The sequence below is a fragment of the Musa acuminata genome, chromosome BXJ3-8 (genome assembly GCF_036884655.1).
Source record: "Musa acuminata AAA Group cultivar baxijiao chromosome BXJ3-8, Cavendish_Baxijiao_AAA, whole genome shotgun sequence".
Taxonomy (NCBI): Eukaryota; Viridiplantae; Streptophyta; class Magnoliopsida; order Zingiberales; family Musaceae; genus Musa; species Musa acuminata.
The window spans coordinates 9881391-9902935 of NC_088356.1; the positions used below are offsets into that span (position 1 = coordinate 9881391).

A 21545-nucleotide genomic window follows, 5' to 3' on the forward strand; every position below is an offset into this window, starting at 1 on the left:
TTCTCTTAAGCACCTTGAATGAACCATGATTTTAATTTTTTAAATTTGTTCGGTGAAAATCTCTCATTCCTTAGATGAATTCAGACCAAATCACCTGCATTAAACTCCACATGTTTTCTGTGTTTGTTGGCAGCTTGCATATACCTCTCATTTTTCCTTTCAATGGTTGCTTTAACACCTTCATGTAGCTTTTTTATCTGCTTAGCTCTTTCATCAACTTCTCCACTAAATTGCTTTGTTGTAGAATGAGGGATTAAGTCTAAAGGACCAGTAGGATTTGTATCATAAACTATCTCAAAAGAACTCTTACCAATTCTATGATGCATGGAACGATTGAAAACAAATTCAATTTGTGGAAGAATGAGATCCCATTGCTTAATGTTCTTGCCAACATAACTTCTAAGTAAGTTTCCCAAGCTTCTATTTGTTACCTTAGTTTACCTATGGGTTTGTGGATGATGAGAGCTGTTGAAATTCAAAGAAGTACCCAACTTCCTCCGAAAAGTTCTCAAAAAATGACTAAGAAATTTTGAATCTCGATCAGACACCATAGTTCTTGGAATACTATGTAATTTAACAATCTTCTTAAAATATAAATCAGCAATATGAGATGCATCATTCGATTTATTATAGGGAATAAAGTGAGATATTTTTTAAAACATGTCAACAACAACCATGATAGAATCCTTGTTTCTTTGAGTTCTTGGCAGTTCCAAAATGAAATCAAGACTCACATCCTCCAATGAAGCATTTGGCACTGGCAATGGAGTATATAAACCTGAATTTTAACTTCTTGTTTTTGCCAAATGACACACTCGACATTGCTTTACATGTCTCTCCACATCTCTGAATATCTTAGGCCAATAGAAATTTGATTGAACAAGAGCTAGAGTCTTATCCCTATCGAAATGTCCTCCCAAAACACCACTATGAGCTTTAGCTAGAATTACTTGTCTCAAAGAACAAGATGGAACACACAAGGCATTAGCTCGAAAAAAAAACCATCAAAGATGAAAAATTATTAAAAGGAACCTGATTTGCAATTCTGCCATGTTGAGCCGAAATCTACATCATTCTTATATAGAACTTTGAACGTCTTAAATCCAACCACTTTGACTTCCATTGTTGATAATAAAAAGTGTTTTTTGTTCAATGCGTTAGCAACTACATTTTGAACACTAGATTTATGCTTGATTATAAAGTTATAAGATTATAAGAACTCCATCCAAGCTGCATGCCTTTTGTTTAGCTTGTGCTACTGATTAATGAACTTTAAAGCCTTATGATCAGAATATAGGACAAATGACTTTGCAAGAAGATACTGACTCCAATTAGATAAAAATGACATAAAACTCCTTGTCATAGGTAGAATATTTTTTTCTCGTATTATTCAACTTCTCACTAAAAAAGGTAATAGTCTTTCTATTTTGACTCAAAACAGCATCAATTCCCACATTAGATGCATCACATTCAACCTCAAATACATTGTCAAAATTTGATAGAACTAGGATAGGAGCTTCGGTCACATTTCTTTTTAAAAGCTCAAAAGCATCAATAGCCTCACTAGTCCATTTGAATTTATCACATTTCAAACTTTCGGTGATTGGAGCGACAATAGAGCTGAAACCCTTGATGAATATTTTGTAAAAGAAAGTTAAGCCATGGAAACTCCTTACATCATGCAATAAAGCAGGTGTTAGCCAATTGAAAATAACTTCTACCTTACTTTGATCCATCATGATTCTATTTTTTGAAACAATATACCCCAAAAACACAACACTGGAAATAAAGAAATCACATTTCTTTATATTAGCATAAAGCTTTTGTTGCCTCAAAATAAGAAAGATCTCTTTCAGATGATTCATATGCTCTTCTTCGCTCTTGCTGTACACCAATATATCATCAAAGTAAACTACAATAAATATTTCAATGCATGGCTTAAGTATATAATTCATAAATCTTATGAAAGTGCTAGGAGCATTAGATAGCCTAAATGACACGACCAACCATTCATATAAGCCTTTTCTAATTTTAAATACTATTTTTCACTCATTTCCGGGCCTTATTCTTCTTTGGTGATAGCCACTCCTCAAATCAATTTTAGAGAAAATATAAGCACCACACAATTGATCAAGTAAATCATCTAACCTTATAATAGGAAAATGATAGTCTATTATGATTTTGTTGATAGTGTGATTGTCTGCACACATTCTCTAAGAACCATCCTTCTTAGGCACCAACAAGGCTGGAACTGCACAAGGACTCGTGCTCTCCCGAATCAATCCATTTTCCATTAACTCGTCCACTTGTCTTTGAAGTTCTCCATGCTCCTTGGGACTTATTCTGTAGACTACCTTATTATATAGAATAGCCCCTGGAATAAGATCAATATGATGCTAGATGTCTCTCAGAGGCGGAAGGCCATGTGGAATCTGTTCCAGTATAACATCTTTAAACTCCTCCAGGATTTGTTTCATGATTGCGGGTGTCTCCTTATGTTGTTCATTCTCCTCGACTACTACTAGAGCCATAACATAACCACCCTTGTCTAATTCACCTTTGCATTCACCATAGGACATAAAAGCGCTAACTTCCTTCTTTGGTGTATTGATTTCGGAAGGTTGTAATGGAGCTAAGATAATCTTTTTTTCATTCACCTTAAAAGAATAAGTATGTTTGTAGCCGTCATACAACACCCTTCTATCATAATGCCAAGGTATTCCCAATAGCAAATGACAAGTGTCCATAGGAGCAATATCACACCATACTTCGTCTTTATAATACTTGCCAATAGAAAACGAAACTAAACATCTTTTAGTTACCTTGATGTTATTTCCTTTTTGCAACCAACATAACTAGTATGGATGTGGATGAGGAATTGTATCCAATTTTAGCTTTTGCACCATCTCCAAAGATACCGCATTCTCAAAGCTGTCACTGTTGATGATCACCAAGCACACATTGCCAAAAGAAGTGCATTTAGTGTGAAACACATTTTTTCTCATCCAATTTTCATCCTCGACCACATAAGACACTTATAAGCTACGCCATAATACAATAGACAAACAATGATCTGCATAAGTAACATCTTCCTCATCTTCATCATATTTTGGTTCGTCATCCTCTTCATCTACTCTTCCATCACTGTGATCTTCAACCAAAGTTACAATCCTCATATTTGGATAATCTGAAGCAATATGCCTAAAACCATGACATTTAAAGCATTTTTCAGCCACTTGGGGTAGAAGAATTAGGTGTTTTTTTACTGTCAGCAGATTCTTCACCCTTTTCTTGCACCTTCGATATCACCTTGCTTTGGACAGTAGGTTTGGAACTTCCTCCTTTTGTATATCCTTTTTTTAAACCATACTGATAACTCTTTTAAACTTTTATTATTTTTCAGCTTTGAATGTCAGCTTGCTCATATCATTTAAAGACCAATATGGCTGTAGTTGTACCACTTTAGCAATCTCATATTTCAAATCTCCTAAGTATCTTGCAATGGTTTGCTATTCTGGTTCCACAAGCTCATCTTTTAATATCAGATTATCGAATTCTGCAGTGTACTTATCCACACTAAGATTTTTTTGCTTGAAATTATAGATTTTGAGAACGATCTCTTGCCTATAATTGTGAGGTAAATAATTTTTTTTTTCAGCTCCCTTTTCATTTTCTCTCATATCATGATCTTACTCTTCCCCTCACGTTCTCTTTGTTTCTTCATATTTTCCCACCAAAAAGATACATTCCGTCTGAGTTTGAGTGCCATAAGTTTTACCTTTTTTATTTCTGGTGGTTCATGAAAATAAAAAATTCTTTCTACTGTATTAAGCCAATCGATAAAGTCATTGACGTTTATTTTGCCTTCAAACTCTAGAATATCCAATCTTTGGTTGTATTTGTTTTGCAACTCGTCTTGAACTCCACGTCTTGCCCGAAATCTTCTCGACCCCCTTGGATGAGGAGGTGTATCATCATCAGAAGTAAATTCATGGATATCATTTTCATGCTGGTTGTTTCTACTTTGAAGTTCTTCGATTATTTCATTTTTTTCTTGTAGACTACGCAGTATCTTCGTAGCTGCAACCTCAATGACTCAGTATTATCTTCATGACAACTACCTTCACCAACTATATCCTTTCCATTCCGCATTGTCATGATCTCTAGCTTTTAGCTCTGATACCAAACTGATACTAGGGTGATGCAGAATGGGGGAGGGGGGGGGAGGGGAAGTAGAATAGATTTCGAAAGAAAATCGATGATATAGTTTTTTAGATATAAAATGAATGAACTCGTGATAATACTTTAATAAAATAGAAAAACAGTTTATTACTAAGTTTAAAATCACAAAGGGATACAGAAAGTTCACCGTCTAAAGAAAATTAAATAAGGATATAAAACTGAAAATAAAAGACTCACTACTCAAAGAAGCATCCAAGAGATATAGAGTTTAAGAGAGAACTCCAAGAGAACTTCTGCCAAAATATCATTAGTTTCTAAAGTTTTTTCTAACCCCTAAACACCAAAATAAGTACTAGTGCATGAAATAACCCTTTATGCATAGAAAATTTTGAAATTAAGTGTTTTACAGTTGGTAACCAACTTTTTTAATACATTCCTTGGTCATGAAGAAAAGTACATTGAGACAGTTGTAACTTTGTGTAGGGAATATGCTCATAAGCTGTCATAATTGAGTGTGCTGAGTTGAAAACTATGAGGCAACATTGTGGGCTGAAAAATACACCATAGTATTAATAAGGTCAATATGAGCAGATTATAGCAAATTAGACACTCCTGTGTCAATACTTTTTATTCAAATGTTGAGTTGCTATCTGAGCAGTACCCAAACCACCATCATGGGCCTTGTGGCCTCGGACAACTCCACGAAGAAGCACATGTCTATGAAAAACCATCCCACTATGCACCTCACCCATGACACCCGGATTGGTCTCTGGCTACCATCAAGTCGGTGTTGATGACCATCTTCACAATGCACCGTCTGTGGTGACACTTTTCCTGCCATGACACCTCCTATCTCGTTGCGACATCGAACAACCTCTAGCAATGCTCCCATTACCAAATCCCATCATCGTAATGACACCCAACGAGACTCCTTCCTATCGTAATATGTCATGACCTCGTGTGATTGTCGCCCTCAATAAGGCTGTCACACCATCGCTATTATCTAGGTCTTTGTTAACACTTTGTGATGCAACCCTATGATGGTTGTGGGACTCCTCATCATAGCATCCAATGTCGCGATGCCACTATCACCCTCAATCACTACTAGAACCAACACACATGAGCATTAGCATATAGAGTCCTATCGTTGTGACTCCCTATGATGCCACCAATAGTAGTTTGTTAACCACAACAAGGTCGATGATAAAGCAAGTCATCACCCTATGCTATACTGTTATGGACAAAAAGATGTCTGTCAACACCGATGATCGCTCACCGATGACCACCTATCGTAGAACCCTCCTTTGCCATCGGACACAACGTCGCTGTGGTTTATATAGTCATTGCATGCAATGTTGCTGCTTGCATAATCGTGGTTTGTGGTAGGGCCAACGACCAAGGTACGCCATTGGTTTTCATAGTGTTATCGTTGACAACAAACTACTATCACAGCTCGTCGACCAAGATTAGGTAGCAACCTTTCATCCATGATTCCACTTGTGGGTGAGAAATCTTCATTGCTCACAGGCAAGTGGCTACAAGATAAACAAAATAGGTTGAAACACTTTTCACAAGCAAATGACGATAACACAAAAAAAATAATATAAAATAAATCTAATTTTTTTATGATCCAGGGTATTTGATTTCAAAATAATATTGATACCAATTGTAAGGATAAAAACTATAATCATACTATTCTTATATGAAAAAACTTTAATGTTAGAATATGAAATCAAATAACAATAGATTAAACTTAAGATGCATGCCTCTCGATGTCATTCAGAATGTCTTTCTTCTGATTTATAAATGCATCATCGTCTGATCCAAAGGAATGGATTACAAAGAGAATTAGACTCGCATTCTACTATCTTCTTATCTTTTGTAGGATCACCATAAACAATAGAACACAGAAGTGATGAAAGTAGATTTATAATCTCTTTTTTTTTTGTATATAATCCTTATGAAGTTTTTTCTATTTATAAGTAAAAATATAATATATAAGATAAGCAAGTAGGAGAATCCCTCTCATTAATATCGTCGTTAATAAAGAATAATATCATAATTATTTTTTTTATTGATTGATGACTTTAATCAAAATTTAATTAAAATTATAGTATATTTTATCTAATTAAATATGATCATACAATCTACAAGTCTCTCTTGGTCTAGGGTTAGGGTTGTGATTCCGTCAACAAGAGGAATTATTAAATCCTCGATGCCGTTCTCGGACCTATAACACCTCAGGACTGTATCAACATGACCAAGGGGACTGCATCGGCTTTGGAAAAGGAGTGGGTTAGAAGCAACTTGGCTTCACCCTATGTTAAGAGTAGCAACTTTTGCTGCAGCCATGCATCCACTTTCATCAGCTTGCAGCTAATGGATCTTGTGTCCTTAACCTACATGTAGAAGCCACATGGAGCTACTTGCACTTGCACACAGACTCCCTTTAAATTCCTATGTATATATATATACCTTCAGACTAAGCTCAAAGGGTAATAGGTTGGACTTGTGTTCTCGCTTTCAAAAAGGTCCCTCGGTACCCCACCCCGAAGCACCCTGACCGTACACCACGAGGACCACTCGCAGCTCAACTGCAGCACCTACTCCATCTGAGCAGGGGGAATGCACCACCGCTGATGGAACTGGATTAATGGCGACATGGCTTGGGACTGTAGCAGTCAGGGAGAGGAAGGAGGAATTTTCAATGTGAATAACCTATGAAAATATGGGCAATATCATACGATCATAAATCTCCTTAGCAGGGGAAAGAAGATATTATTTCACTCTTAAGACAGTATTATAGAAATGCTACGACGATGCACGACAGTTGGTGGGGATGGGGCGCATACGAACTCCTGTGGCAGCGCAGAGACAAATCCTTCGTCATCCTTTGTGTTTGGCTTCATCCTGGTGATGATTACGATGACGGGGAGGACGAGGAGGACGAGGACGAAGAGGCTTCATTTTCCGAAAAATAGAAACAATAAAAAGAAAAAGGAGAAAAGAATTAAATGAGGGCCGCCTCCGTGGACAAATATCCGGGTGATGGGGACGGGTGGGCCCGGGGGGGGGCGTCCAGGTTCGCCTCACGTCGATATGAAACAACCACGATTCGCGTGGGTAGTCGAGGTTTGGGATTTAAACCAACACCCAGGCGACCGGACACCCACGTCCATCTGGGGGCCCCACGGCGGCATCCATGCCTGGTTCCCCTCCCCCTTCCGCCTTGGTTTTGAGCAACCCGTTCGCTTATCTCCATCCCCATCGTACTGTTATCCTCACCCCTCCCCTTCCCCATACGAAGGGCTTCCTGGGAAACCCTCCCAATAGAATACGCTTCGAAAATAAGCACATGATCAAAATGAACGGTGGAGTTGTGTCTTGATGAATGATGCAACTCTCGAGGAGACCCGAGTGTGAGGGGTGGTAAAGATAAAAGAGTGGGTGATAATATAAAAAAGACGCTTCTCGCTTACTTGGACCTCGTTCTTCCCCCTTCCTGTTTGCTCCTTCCCCCTGTTTCTCTTCCTTCTTCCTTCCTTCCTCTCCTTGCGCTGCTGCTCCGTTTCCAGCGCCTCGAGCCATCGGAATGTGGGCGGAAAAAAGCGGAGAAGCCTTGGAGGAGGATCGGAGGACTGGCTGACGATTTTTCCTCCTTGGAGGGAGCTGCGGCTCCCGGTCGTGACGATGGTCTGAATCGGTCGTTGCAGTCCTCCTTGCACGGGGCGACGGATTGGAGATGGTGGTCTCGTGGGTGATGGTCCTCGCTCTCGCTTGCTGCTGGCTGCGTTCGGGTGGGGCGTCGCCTTTCCTTTTGGCTTGGAATTGATGGTTCTTGTGGATTTTTTTTCTGGCACGCAGGGAATTTGGGAAAATAGATGTGCGAGAGGTGAGATTTATTTCTTTCGGTGGTGGATCCATAATAAAAAGGTCCTTTTGGTTTTGTTTTCTGCAACTTTAGGATCCATCGATTTCATTTTCTTTTGTTTTGGTGTAATTTTATCGGTTAGGGTTGCCTTTCGAAATCTTATCTCGAGTTTTTTGGGATTGTTTTGGTTACTTTAATGGATTTTCTTTTAGATTCGTGTGAAAAGATTGGGAAATGATTTTGTAGGTTTTCTCTTCGTTAAAATTTTCATCTTTCTGAATAGCATGTTATCGGGAGGAGCTTCTTGATGCTCGGTTCTGAGATTCAAGATTCGGTCTTTCTTTTTTTTCTTTTTATTTTTTTGTTCGTATTAGGATAAGATTAATGACGAAAAGTTTCCATTTGGATCATAAATTTATCGTGGGATCTTATTGTTGCCTTCTGAATTGGGTCACGGATACTAAATCAACATACTTTTGGGAGTTCGAAGGGTCCTAGTAATTTCTTGAATGAAGTATGCTTTGATGCTAGTTTTCTCTTTCCCGATTACTTTTCAGTTCATAACAAATTTGTTTTCATTTGATTCTAGGCATCCGGATCAACTGCTGGAAGCTTTAGCTTTTAGGGACTTAGCAGTGTGATCTTATGAGCAAACTACAAGCTTGGGGTTTCTAGTCAAATGAAATGAACCTGGTGTCCTAGCTCAAATGTTAAGAGCATTGTTCCATGGGCTTCTAATCTCTTCCATTCTATTGTCTGCATCTGCAACTGGGATCGGTTACTCACGATGCAACTGCGATGGGGACAGCTTTTGGAATGTTGAGAACATTTTCCGGTGCCAGAAGGCGAGCGATTTCTTGATTGCTGCTGCCTACTTCTCCATCCCCCTCGAGCTCTTGTACTTTGCCACATGCTCCGACCTCTTCCCCTTCAAATGGATCGTCTTCCAGTTCGGCGCCTTTATAGTCCTGTGTGGACTGACACACTTGCTAAATGTGTTCACTTACGAGCAACATTCGTTTCTCCTGATGCTGAGCTTGACCGTTTCCAAATTCTTCACTGCCCTCGTGTCTTTTGCCACAGCAATAACCCTCTTGACCTTGATCCCTCAGCTCTTGCGAGTGAAGGTGAGGGAGAATTTCTTGAGACTAAAAGCTCGGGAACTGAACAGGGAGGTCGGCATGATGAAGATGCAGGAAGAGGCCAGTTGGCATGTAAGAATGCTGACTCAAGAAATCCGCAAGTCACTTGACAGGCATACTATCTTATACACCACTATGGTCGAACTGTCAAAAACATTGGGCCTGCAAAACTGTGTAGTGTGGATGCCTGATGAGAATAAGAAGGAGATGCAACTAACTCATCAGCTAAGGCAGAGGAGCTCCTCGGATTTGTACAGCCGTTCTATTTCTATTGACGACCCTGATATATTAGAAATCAAAGAAACCAAGGGTGTGAAGATACTTGGTACTGGCTCCGTGCTCGGGTCTGCAAGTAGCGGAGGTATGCTTGAGTCAGGAGCTGTGGCCGCAACACGGATGCCGATGCTAAAGGTTTCCAATTTCAAAGGTGGAACACCAGAAGATGTGCAAGCAAGCTATGCGTTACTGGTTTTAGTCCTCCCTAGGGATGCTTCAAGGGTTTGGAGCCATCAGGAACTAGAGATTGTGGAGGTTGTTGCAGATCAGGTCGCTGTTGCCCTCTCCCATGCTGCAGTTTTAGAGGAATCACAATTGATGAGGGAGAAGTTGGTGCGACAGAATCGAGATCTGCTTCAGGCGAGACAGAACACTGTGAGGGCAAGTGAAGCAAGGAACAAGTTCCAAGTTGCCATGAGTCAGGGAATGAGAAGACCCATTCATTCCATCTTGGGTTTGTTGTCGATGATGCAACAAGACAAATTAAGTCCCGAACAAAGGCTCATCATAGATACTATCGCAAAAAGTAGCAGTGTGGTTTCGACATTGGTCAATGATGTGATGGAAATTTCTACTGTAAACAGTGAGCGAGTGTCCTTGGTAATGAGACCTTTTCACTTGCATTCTATGATCAAGGAAGCCATTACTGCTGCAAGATGTCTTTGCGATTTTAGACGATTTGGTTTCAGTTTCCAGGTAGAAAATGAAGTGCCTGATCAGGTTGTTGGTGATGAGAAGCGAATTTTTCATGTGATACTGCATATGGTTGGTACTGTTTTAAATGGGTGTGATGAAGGTTCTCTGATGTTCCGGGTTATGGGCTATCAAGGGGTCAGTGACAAAGAAGATCAGGCATGGGTCCCATGGAAATCAAACTTTTCTGATGGGTATGCTTGTGTGAAGTTTGAGGTCAGGTTAAAAGGATCAGAAACCGATAAATTGAGTTCATCGACAGTTCAGTCTTCTCGGGTACCAGATTCTCAAGGTTTGGAGATGGGCCTTACCTTTCGAATGTTCAAGAGGCTTGTGCAGGTACTATTTATCATCTCCCATTTCCCTTAAAATTCTACTCAATGACCTTAAAAGCATTTTGCATATTACACGGTTGATGTTACTGTTAACTCATGGGCAACTTACAACTTACTGCATTCCTTTCTGATCTGTCCATTTTTGTCTTGTTTTGGCTTCTGCTCTTCTTCATGAGATTTTGGAAGTTGAAAGTACCTTGAAGAAAATAAATTGGCAGTAGAAACCTCTTTTCAGTGAGACATTGCAAGTTGAAATTTTCACTAAGAAAATTACTGGGTTTTCTTTCTCTTCCTAGATTGATCACATGAAAGAACTATATGTGCAGTTTGGTCACTTTAATCTTTTGAATACTCTTTAAAAGGTTCTTAAACTTGCTAAAGTGCAGTGGATCTTTCAGTTCCTTTATGTCTAATGATTCAGTGCATTGGATCTCTTGGTGCATTGGAACTCTATATTTTTAAGCGTGGGTCTTAAAACATCGTATTCTGTAGCATCTTTCATAACCTGCAAGAATCATGTTATACCTTGATAGGTGGCAGCATTTAGATATGAAATTGCTAAAAGAAATATGTAAAATACAGTGCCACAAACTCTTAGCCCCGTTCCTCGTATCATATTGCTTACATGACATCGACCTCCATAACCCACCTATGTATCCTGGTTGGTTATTAATCATGTTATAGCAATATGCAGAAGTTAGCAGTGCATGAAGCCATAAATTTTTATTGACAGAGAAATAGATGGGGATACACTTGATGGCATGCTTGGGATGAAATCATTTTTGCAGAACAAAGTAGTGAATACAGGGATCTTTATGACTGATAACCTAGCGCATCAAAATTGGAAAACCTTGTCCGAAACTCAGTCTGCCATCTTATTCTTCTCTATGGATGGTGGTTTTTAACCCACAATTACAACCAATTCCATGCATTCAGCAACTGTTTAACTATTGGACTCTGGCATACTAATATATGCTAAGACCTGGCATGTTAATCTATCATGTCATATTTGACAATGATTAGTTCCCAAGTTTCTGATGTTTTGACCTTTGATAAACCTTACAAGCCTAAACCCAATGCCCTAAGTAATTGCTTGTTGCATTTGTTTCGACCCTGACAGGATGGTTGACAAAAGGACATCAGATAGGCAGCTAATTTCAGAGTGGCTCATGAAACACTTTCTTTGTATGTGCAGATGATGCAGGGAAATATCTGGGAAGCTAAAACCCTGCAAGGCCAGTCAGAAAGTATAACACTTGCTCTTCAATTCCAATTACAACGGTTGATGGCAATGCCTGAGGCCAGAGGATCTTTTGAGCTGCATTCTACATCTGCCACCCCCAACTTCAAAGGCCTCAGAGTTCTGCTAGCTGATAGTGATGGCATCAACAGGGCCGTTACTCGCAAGCTCCTCGAGAAACTGGGTTGCCATGTCTCATCTGTTGCCTCTGGAATTCAGTGCCTGAACTCATATGGTGCCCCAGTTACACCATTCCAACTCATAATGTTGGACCTTCACATGCCCCAAACGGATGCGTTTGAGGTGGCGACGAGGATTAGGAAGTTTAGAAGCAGGTCTTGGCCTTTGATTGTAGGTTTAACAGCAAGTGCTGACGGCGATATATGGGAGAAGTGCTTGCAGTCCGGGATGAATGGTTTAATTAGAAAACCTGTAACATTACAGTCAATGGGAGATGAGCTTTATAGGGTCCTTCAGAACTCATAGAGCAGCTGTAATGCAACATGGGGCACTCATGAGGTCTCCTTCTGTCCAAATCTGATTTTTCTTTTTTTTCTTTTTCTTTTCTTTTTTTTCCTTTTGTATTCCACAGAGTTTTGTAACACCGTGGATATAAGTATGCACACTCCCAAGCATGTATACAGGATTCAGATGATGGCTTTGATTTAGCCTTAGAATTGAACACAAGCTTTGCCCTTCAACCCAATTTTAGCACTTCAGAGTTATCAGGTGCTTGCTATGGTTACTTGGATCAATCAAACTGCCCAAGAGGCATTGCCTACCCCCATCTTGATGTGTTTATGTTGTGATCTACTGGGCTTATTTGCTGTTAAAGCAGATTCGATTAAGGTGTGGCGGATTTGGTTATCACTAAATATCCATCGTTGAATTCTCGCTATAAAGATGCTGTCATTTAATTCTGAAATTTTTAGTGAATGCACTACAAAATCTGGGATTTGTATTTCATCTATTCTTGTTTTAAAAACACGCAACCTCCAAAGATGATAGTTTGCTATTATATATATATATATATATATATATATATATATATATATATAGCACACGCCTGTGGGTGATTTTTATGAAAAAAATTTCTTTTTTAAAGATTTTTCTCGAAAGGTGTTCATAATTTTTAATTTGATATATTTTTTCTCTAATATTCTAAATACCTTTTGTTGTCGTCATTTTCTCCTTTGGGCAAATATTGTCTATCGTTGTCTTTATTTTATTTTGTCGCCTTCACCTTACGTGTAAAGTCCTATTACTTTCGCCCCTCTGTTTCGACCTCATTGCCTCCTTCACATTCGTAGGATCTCAACAGACTTTTGTATCATCGTTTCGAAGTAGACTTGGACAAAGATTAGTGAAATGATAGTGTCACTATAAAGGCTGTCAACAGTACCGAGGAACGTTTTAAGCCACTCATTTTCAGGGGTTTCTTTCTCCATAACAATGAAAATATGAATAAGGAAAACTTAGAGTTCATGAGATGGGGATAAGAATAACCTAAGGTTCAAGAGATGAGGATGACAAAGGAATCGTGAGGGTGCAATGGGACGAAGGCAATGATCGATAATGCTCACTTACAAGAGGAGGTGATCGCAAGGAGAGACATTTAAGGTATTCGAGAAAAAAAAAAGAAGCATCCAAATGATAAAATTAAAAAGTGGGGCACCTCACGAGAAAGGCCAAAATAAAAACTCGCATGTAGTAAATTTGCAAGAACAGGGTTAGCAAGATGCTGATGATTCAACCTCGACAAAGGCTAAGGTGTGCAGATGGGATTCTTCAAAGTAACATCATACTTGAGAGACACCAATTCATAGTAACACATTGGTCGTGACCAGAAATCTCCCTGCAGCCAGCAGTAGATACTCAACAGAATGATTGATTATGATTTTGTTTTATCTACTGATGTTGTTCTTTTCCAGATGGAGAGAGCTCATGAAACGAACAAGAAAAAAGTTGGAGCACAGCGGAGCCATAATCAAAAGTTGGCTGCAAAAGCAGAGCACGCTTCTCCCAGCAAAGAGAGGCCCCAATGCCCAACAAACAGACAATGGCTGATGCCTTCCGAAAGCACATCCTTTGATGGCCGAAAGCTTTTGCCCACTCGGTGTAATCAACTTGATGTCTTGATTATAGCTCGACAATGTCGCGTGTTTCCGCTGGAAGCTTTTGGCATGCAGAGAGCAGTGGCCAGAGAGAAGCTTGCTCTCTATGGCCATGGAAAGCGACAGTTGGCCTCATCATGAATCCTCCCTCCGGACGAAATCTCATTATTTGTGCAATGCTACTTCTTCGCAGGAGATTGACCCACCATTAGCTCAAAAGCATTGCCGGGAGAAATCAAGGTCCGGGAGAGGGGGATTCCTCGAACAGGTTTCACCAGGTGATGGGAGATCTTTAATGCACCATTGAATCAACAGCAAAAGCTATCACACGAGAATGCTCGTCTCCCTCCTTCCCACCGACGCCCGTCACTCTTATATCCAGCTTTTAATTTCACTTGTGAAGGCTTCAGCTGCAAGGGTCCACATCGAGGGAGAGTCGGCTGGAGAGCCATGAATGCTCCATGAAATGTTTTCAAGTGGAGAAGACTCGCGTTAATGGCGAGTAGCTTTAAATGTGGTGGGCAAATCCTTGTACTTCTGCCAACCAACCTACAAGCAAGTAAAGTTCAACTTGTTTCTTGCACCTTTGCCCAGCCCATAATCTCATTGCTTACAAGATGAACACCTGACACATAAACACAAGATACTGGATTTGTATGTGGGCATACATTAATGTTAGCACTAATCAAACATACCTTGTCAGAAAACTATTTAATGGGGCTGCTTCTCTGACAACTTCAACAGGACACATACCAAGACTGCTCTTGAATGGAAACTTGGATGTTCAGATTTCAGAAATCAAACTCCAGTAGAGAGGTCAAGTGATAGACACATGAAGCAAACAGATGTTTTGGTGCTTGATCATTTGCCAAGATATTATGGAGAAATGGAAGAAAACATGTCATATTTCCACAAACAGGTTCTGCATATTTGTTGATCACAGGTCTATAATACAAGGGGGAAAAAAAAATGTAAACACGACAAATAAGAAGTCCATGAATCAATTTGTTAGACGAAGAAAAGGGTTTATACAATGCGTGCAAATAGGATAGAAAACATAAAAAAATGAACCATTAAATTGATCTATTCGATGCTCCCTATTCAGCTGTCAGCTCACTAACTATCAACACAAAAATCACAAGATGTGGGAAGAGTACCTTTGATATATCGGAAACTTGATGCTGATTTTTTGCATTTGTAACATATTATTGGCAGCAGTAAGATCATACTCAATGTGGAAAAATTGTGCCTTCAAAAATTTTAAAGAAACAATAATTTTTCCAAAGAGCAAAATCCAAAATGAAAAAAAAAACATAAATTGCCTTTAATATAGGCAAGAAAGATGCCTATAATCGAGTAACTTGAAACCCGTCCACTGCCTAGTTCATAGTTTGTAAGAATAAATCTCAGTTTGTGTGTAATATAGTGAGATCAAAGGAATCAAGTCTTAAGCTCCTGCTACAACAATGAGAATCTTTAGAAAAACCTTGACCATGAAATAACAATTTAATGTATTGAATTCTTATGAAGGGAAACCTCAATCTGGAATCATAATTAACCATGAAAGGTGCTAGCTAACGAATTATCAAATTTGTGATTTGTATAAAGACGAATGATTAAAGAATCCTAGAAATGATAAAGCTGTAAAACAGAAAGCCTATGTAAACTTACTGTAGACTCACTCGAGTACTCAAAGAAGATAATAGAGAAAGATATGTAAAGATGTGGGAGAGTTGAGTGTGCATAAAAACTCACTTGGCATGGAATAATAGCCTGTCGGATGGTCTCCTTCTGTAGGGTCAGAAGAAAGATACTTGCTGAGGAGTCGGTATGCCTAGAAATGAGAAATTTAATAATGTCAAATAGGGTGGGTCGCAAGCATGAGTTTTTCCATCAAAACTATAAAATTTAGTTCTCTGAGTTACCAGAAATTCTTTCCCAAAGCGATGTATCGATCAATTTAAATATAGCAAATTAAGAGAATAAATGCAGAACGCAAGGGCATACGGTGTGCAGGCATGAAGAATCACATTGAATCAAAAGTGTGAAACTTCGACAGGTAAGTATCATCGAATGCCGAACAGAAGGGTCTACGTGCATTAGAAGTAAGAATCTATACCTTGGACAATAGAACATCAGCAACTCTGCCTCATCTACTGGAAGCACAAATAGGAAAAAAGAACACCAAATCTTTATTTAAATTTGAATAAATTACAAGCGAAGCTAAGATATGTATTGCATATGCCAATCCATACAATCATCAAAGTCCAAACTACTAGTACAATCCAACAAAGCATTTCGCTGCTGTTCATACCGGCAAATGTAATTCAACCCTACCAGAAGCTCACAAATAGCTACCTCTGTCTTCTCCCTGTCAGCAAAATATAAAGTTTGAAGCAGCAGAAGATTTGCCCTCGATATAATTTGCTGTTGCTCGAAGTTCCGTTCGGTCTGCCAACGTATCATCTCATAAGCCATTGGTGAAAGCCAGCTCAAAATCTTATCAAGCGCTTCCTTCCAATCATGTGCAAGTGGCGCATCATAAATAGCTAGATTCTTCACATATGACTTGAGACTCTTTCTGAGACCTGCCCTTAAGCTTGAGGGCAACATCTGGTATAGGTCATCTCTTGCATCCTCCCCGACCAGATGCGGATGCTTCAGTAACTTCTCTATGATGATTATGATATTTGCATAATGCAATGCAAGAGCTGAACCACCCACCGTGGAGGGTGAGGCGAGCATCGTAAGCTTACTAATTGGTCCAAGTTTTGATCTCTTGCCACTCATGTCCTGTGTTACTTGACCACTAAATGGAACTAAAGGACCAGATGCAGGACGACTGATGCGGCTCTCATTCTCGAATTTGTCATTGCCCTCTTTTAATAAAGCAGAGCTGCCTAAGCTGAGGCACTCCATGAAAAGCCTACCGGGACTTGCCCCACAATGGAATCGGAGGCCCTCCGCCCTCCGGAAATTCACATCAGTAAAAGCATCAGAAGCTACCTTAGGAATCTGATCGGACTTGCCATCTATAGAACCTGATCTTAGGGACCCTGAATGAATTGGGTGATGAACTGAATTAATGATTTGCTCCGAAAGCTGACAACGTTGATCAGCAACTAGGCTATCCAAGCTGCTAATTGTCTCCCCAAACACCAGGCATATCCGGGAATGAATGGTGCAGACAGCTCGGGCAAGGAGGAGGACGACCTTGTCGTAAACCTGGTTCCAAAGGGAAGATTCGCGTAGGTGCTTGATGTCTTGGCGGTGCCACTCGATCTTCTGGTCAAAGGCCCGTCGGCTCTCATCGTGGACTGGGTTTTGGTGGAGCTTCTTGGCAGCATGCTCTAGCTCCGTGAGGACCTCCAACTCGGCATAGAGCGCTGCGGTGGCGGAGACAAAGCGCTCCATCTTCCGGATAGTGCCATCCATGTCCTTGGAGAGGAAGCCGAGTCGGGAAGGGTCGATTCGGCCGGCAAGGAGGTCGGAGTAGACGTGCTCGAAGCCGACGAGGGCCGGGTGGGAGCACCGGCGGCCCATGCGAGAGGCGACGGCAGCAACGCCGTTGAGGTCGTCCAGCATCTCGGCGAGGGCGAGGGACAGAAGCAAGGGTTCGTCGGTGGAGACGAGGTGGCGGACGCCGTGGGAGGCGAGGGTCTGGGAACGGAACTTGGCCATCTCAGATTCGGAAAGGGAGCGGTATAGGCTGATGGCGCGCGACATGGCGCTGGCGACCTCGAAGGAGAGTATCCCAACGGTGGCGGCGGAAGGCGACGGATTTGAGCCGTCATTCTTCTTCTTTCTCTTGGCGGCGGCGACGGAAGTCCGCATCTTGTTAATCCAGGGCTCCGCCACCATGGCTAGGGTTTCAGACGAGCCGTGGACAGATCTAACAAAGTCCGTGGCTCTTTCTGCGCCTCCTATCACATTCAAACTAGGCTTCTGCAAGGAGAAAGAAACAAGAAAATGAAATCAGTAGTCAGAATCAAGTAAGAATCCAAGACCTACCGGGACACAAAGAAAGCACCGATCTTTACCGGATAGGAAGTTCGCCAGCATGCAATTTCAGCAGGAACAAATGGAATCTTTCCATTCTCCTCCTCGATTCCAAAGATCTCATCTTTCCTGCTTCCACCCGAACTCCATTAATCTCAGTCAGCCAGCCACTCGGAGAACACAGTTCAAACCTGCACTCAACAGAACCTAGCGAGGGCTGCAGAAGGGATGGGTGAGGGCAGAAGAACGGACGAGACGAGGAAAGGAGTCGCTTTCCGGAGTTCGAATTGGCAGAGAGCATTCGGAAGGACTCCTTCTTCCTCCTTTCAGAGAGAGAAAGGGCAGTAATTAAATGAGGGAAGGACGGGGAGAGCGTTTAAACGAGGAGGAAGGAAGAGAGCAGCGAGGGCAGTTTGTGGTGCCATTTCATTTATCGGACCTCATCGCAAGAAGTCGACCTGTCACGTGGAAAATTATAATGTATCTTCAGTCATCGACGCGGCACCCGATCGTGTACTCCTCAGTTGATTGGTGCAAGACGTGGGCCCCGTAGTCGGGTCAGGTCGCAGTTAGCGTCAGTTATTCTTTGGACTTGTGCCGGGCAAGCGGCTGAATCACCCCGAGACCTTGCAAGGGTTGACGTGCTCTCTCGAAGGTGCTCATGTTTTGGCCTCATCAGACTCAGGCAGCGGCTGAGTCACCAATGAATCAATTCTCTAATTGGCATCATATCGTAAGCCTTGTAAGTCCGGACCACATAATATTTTAGTAATTGTATAGTGTTAGATCTCCTCATCAAGACGTAAGCACGGTGCATTAGATGTAGTTCACTGAGGTTATACGCATGGAATGACGTCTCCTCTGTGAGTAACTACTTGGCCTTCTCTAGTCCAAAACGATGTATGTGATCCATAACCTTTTCTTCTGATGATGATGATGATGGGAATGAAGCATCACATACGATATTGGTCCCCAACGCTGACCGAACCCCACAAATATAAGTAGAGCCAAGCATGAACAGATCAGGTCAAAAGGTTTATAATGGTATAGGTTGGCTTTCATACCATCTCATAATTAAGCTCCTTTCTCTTTGGAGTTTTCCCCCAGTGGAGAACATCATCAGACTGGGGCCTCACCCTTTTGTGTTCTTCCAGCCTTTTGCATGTCTCTCGTTGTCACCATGTTCCCTTCCTTCTTCCTCTTCTCTAAAGTTACAGAGATGGGTGGGTGGTGTTTCTGTAGTTGCCGTAATCGAGCCGAAGTGGTGTACTTCTCGTCGGTTCTGTTAGTGGGATTTGGTGTGTTTTTAACTTTTAAAGCTATTGGAAGTCAAAAGGTGGGATGAAAGCGTCAGTTGATGTCGGCATTTCAGTCTCTTCTGCTTTTGCTGTGCTGCTAAACTTCGTGTTACGACATCAACAATCCATTCTCGGTTCAATCTGATATCATATGAATCACTTGACAGCTACACTACGGTAACAATTAAGACTCGCTAGAGTTGGTCCTCCGTTGATTCTATCAAGAACAGGAGAAGTAGGCCTCAATTTATAGGCGCACGACATGGTCCAGCCCAGTGTCAGTCTTCGGTGCGTGGGCTTAGGATCTCTGCTACAGGGGATGATTTGTTCTTCTTGAAGTAACAAGTGATTGGGATGGACTCGAAGACTGGCATGGGCCGGAATTTGGTAGATTTGCCGGAATAGTGTTCTGATCATGTGTGCTGCAAGGTGGTGGTGGATTTAGAGAGTCAGGTGAAGAGTGGACTTAGGAGATGGTTTTGAGATGGAAGGAGGGGAATGATGAGAAGGGGGCTCTGACACAAGAGTAGGATCCGAGCATTCCCCACTTTCTTCGGTGTTTCATCACAGGTGGTGAGTTTGAAGGATATCAACTGCTGCTATGGACTCAAAAGGATACACTATTATATGAGCTTAATATTGTCAAATTGGTGTTGCAAAAATCAGATTATAGTTCTGGATAGATAATCCATGTTATTTTTGTCCATTAAGTGTCTGCAAATTCTCAAGTTCAGCTATCTGAAGGTTTTTGTTTTTGTGTTGCTACAGTAGATTTGCTGCTGCCCCAAATAGAACTCGAGTTCAGCTCATTTCAAAGGCGTTTAGCATAACACTGAGCATTCAGTGTTTCACATATATCATCCAACTGCAGAGGTAGCACTCCACCTGATCATCCTAATCTCACAAAGAACAAGATTCCATATTAATCACTGTTCTACAGACAGGTACGAGAAAGAAGCCCTGAATCTATCCTTAGATTCTCCTCTTAAGAACAATTGGGTACCTTGTTGCTAATTAACTGTATATAATTGTATTGGAATCAAATCTCATGCATGTCGAGCATCGGCAGTAAAGAACGATGGCATCGACAGTAAAGAATGGAACGGAGACGTCAATGAATCCCACGACCCCATGAACGCCCAGCACCAGCAGAGGCTGCTGGTTGCAGGTCTCCATTGCCATGGCATGCTGACCTCCAAAACTCGTCCTCCATGTCAAAACAGGACGTCAGAGAGAAAGCCTCGAAGGAGAAATCCTCATCGGCCATGTCGAAGTTGGTCGGAGGCGTGCTCTCCTCCAAGGACCAAACAGAGTTGGGGTAGCAATTCACATCTATCGAGAGAGTCGAAGCAAACTGAGGTGCCGTCTTCCTATCCCCAGCCTGATCAATGAAGCCCTGCAGATCTTGTCGATGGGGTGGCCCTGTGTTGCAGAGCATGTCTTCTAGTTGACCGATGGAACCGGCGGGAATGCCGTTCCCACGTCTTCGCGCGGCTTGTGCCTCGAGCGAGGCTACTTGTGCTTGCAGATTCACCACCTACAGAGCAAGGCAGATCAAGCATTAATGTCACCGAGGGTGAAGTGACACACGAACGAGGTTGCTCACTTGCTGCTGGAGGGCGAAGATATGGGCGACGCAGCCGTAGATAGGGTTTTGGAGTCTCGCTTGTGCTTCGTAGGATATGGTGACGGCGGCCTCTGGGCGATCCGCCATGGGCAGGTGCATGAGCAGCTTGGCGACGTTGCTGGCACCGAAGACTTTGTGGATGGCCGCGAAGTGGGCTGCACCGTGCTGGTGGTGGAAGTACGGTGCGAAGACGCAGCCGTTGACGCACTTCCTCCTCAAGAACTTGCAAGCTCCGCAGGGAGAGCCAAGTCCTGCCATCTTCCACCCTCGGAAACGTTACGTGGTGCAGTTCACCGGTGAGCTATTCGAGACGCACCACCTGGGTCGCTTATAAACGCCGGGTTCCGACGTGGGTCGATAGCATTTCCTCGATACTTAATGCGTCCTTGTCTTGCCGATGACCGACAACCTCTCATTACTTTAATCTGCGTCGTGCATGTTCTATATACACATTTCACATTCCATTCAAGAAATCCCAAAGGACCCACCGGCTAACGCTAACACGAAGCTGATGGATTCCCAAGTCATTGTTGATCAACATGAGAGGAGAGAATTGGGTCAAGCAAGGCCAAGAAGAGACAAACGTTAAACCGGAGATGCGAAAGCGGTGCAGCTTCCAAAGGTAAAGCAAGCAATGAGGAGGAGGAAGAGAGATTGTTTGATTGCTGAGATCACTTCCGGTCTCTTTAGCGTGCCGCTAAAAGGCATCATAGACTATCTGCATCCCGAGGCCTAAACTTATCGGTGTTCTTAATTACTTCTATTAGG

The 21545-nt window shown here is 41.7% G+C and overlaps 3 protein-coding genes across 4 annotated transcripts; 1 reads left to right on the forward strand and 2 right to left on the reverse strand.

Moving 5' to 3' along the window:
- Nucleotides 1-7664: 7664 nt before the first annotated feature.
- LOC135645775 (ethylene receptor 2-like) lies at nt 7665-12445 on the forward strand. 2 transcript variants are annotated; one of them, XM_065164482.1, is made up of 3 exons: nt 7665-8074; nt 8643-10503; nt 11695-12445. In XM_065164482.1, exons 2-3 carry the CDS (start codon nt 8761-8763, stop codon nt 12223-12225), a joined length of 2274 nt encoding a protein of 757 aa, XP_065020554.1. In that variant the 5' UTR covers nt 7665-8074; nt 8643-8760; the 3' UTR covers nt 12226-12445. The 2 variants fall into 2 exon arrangements, with proteins under 2 accessions (XP_065020554.1, XP_065020555.1); XM_065164483.1 differs by having other exon boundaries at nt 7665-7979.
- A 3579-nt stretch (nt 12446-16024) lies between these two features.
- On the reverse strand, nt 16025-18275 carry LOC103994520 (uncharacterized). Its single transcript, XM_009414883.3, has 2 exons — nt 17894-18275; nt 16025-17798 (listed from the first exon to the last, which is right to left on the reverse strand). Exon 2 carries the CDS (start codon nt 17712-17714, stop codon nt 16077-16079), a length of 1638 nt encoding a protein of 545 aa, XP_009413158.2. The 5' UTR covers nt 17715-17798; nt 17894-18275; the 3' UTR covers nt 16025-16076.
- A 1828-nt stretch (nt 18276-20103) lies between these two features.
- Nucleotides 20104-21116, reverse strand: LOC135644882 (LOB domain-containing protein 14-like). Its single transcript, XM_065162828.1, has 2 exons — nt 20757-21116; nt 20104-20687 (listed from the first exon to the last, which is right to left on the reverse strand). Exons 1-2 carry the CDS (start codon nt 21033-21035, stop codon nt 20262-20264), a joined length of 705 nt encoding a protein of 234 aa, XP_065018900.1. The 5' UTR covers nt 21036-21116; the 3' UTR covers nt 20104-20261.
- Between the last annotated feature and the right edge of the window lie 429 nt (nt 21117-21545).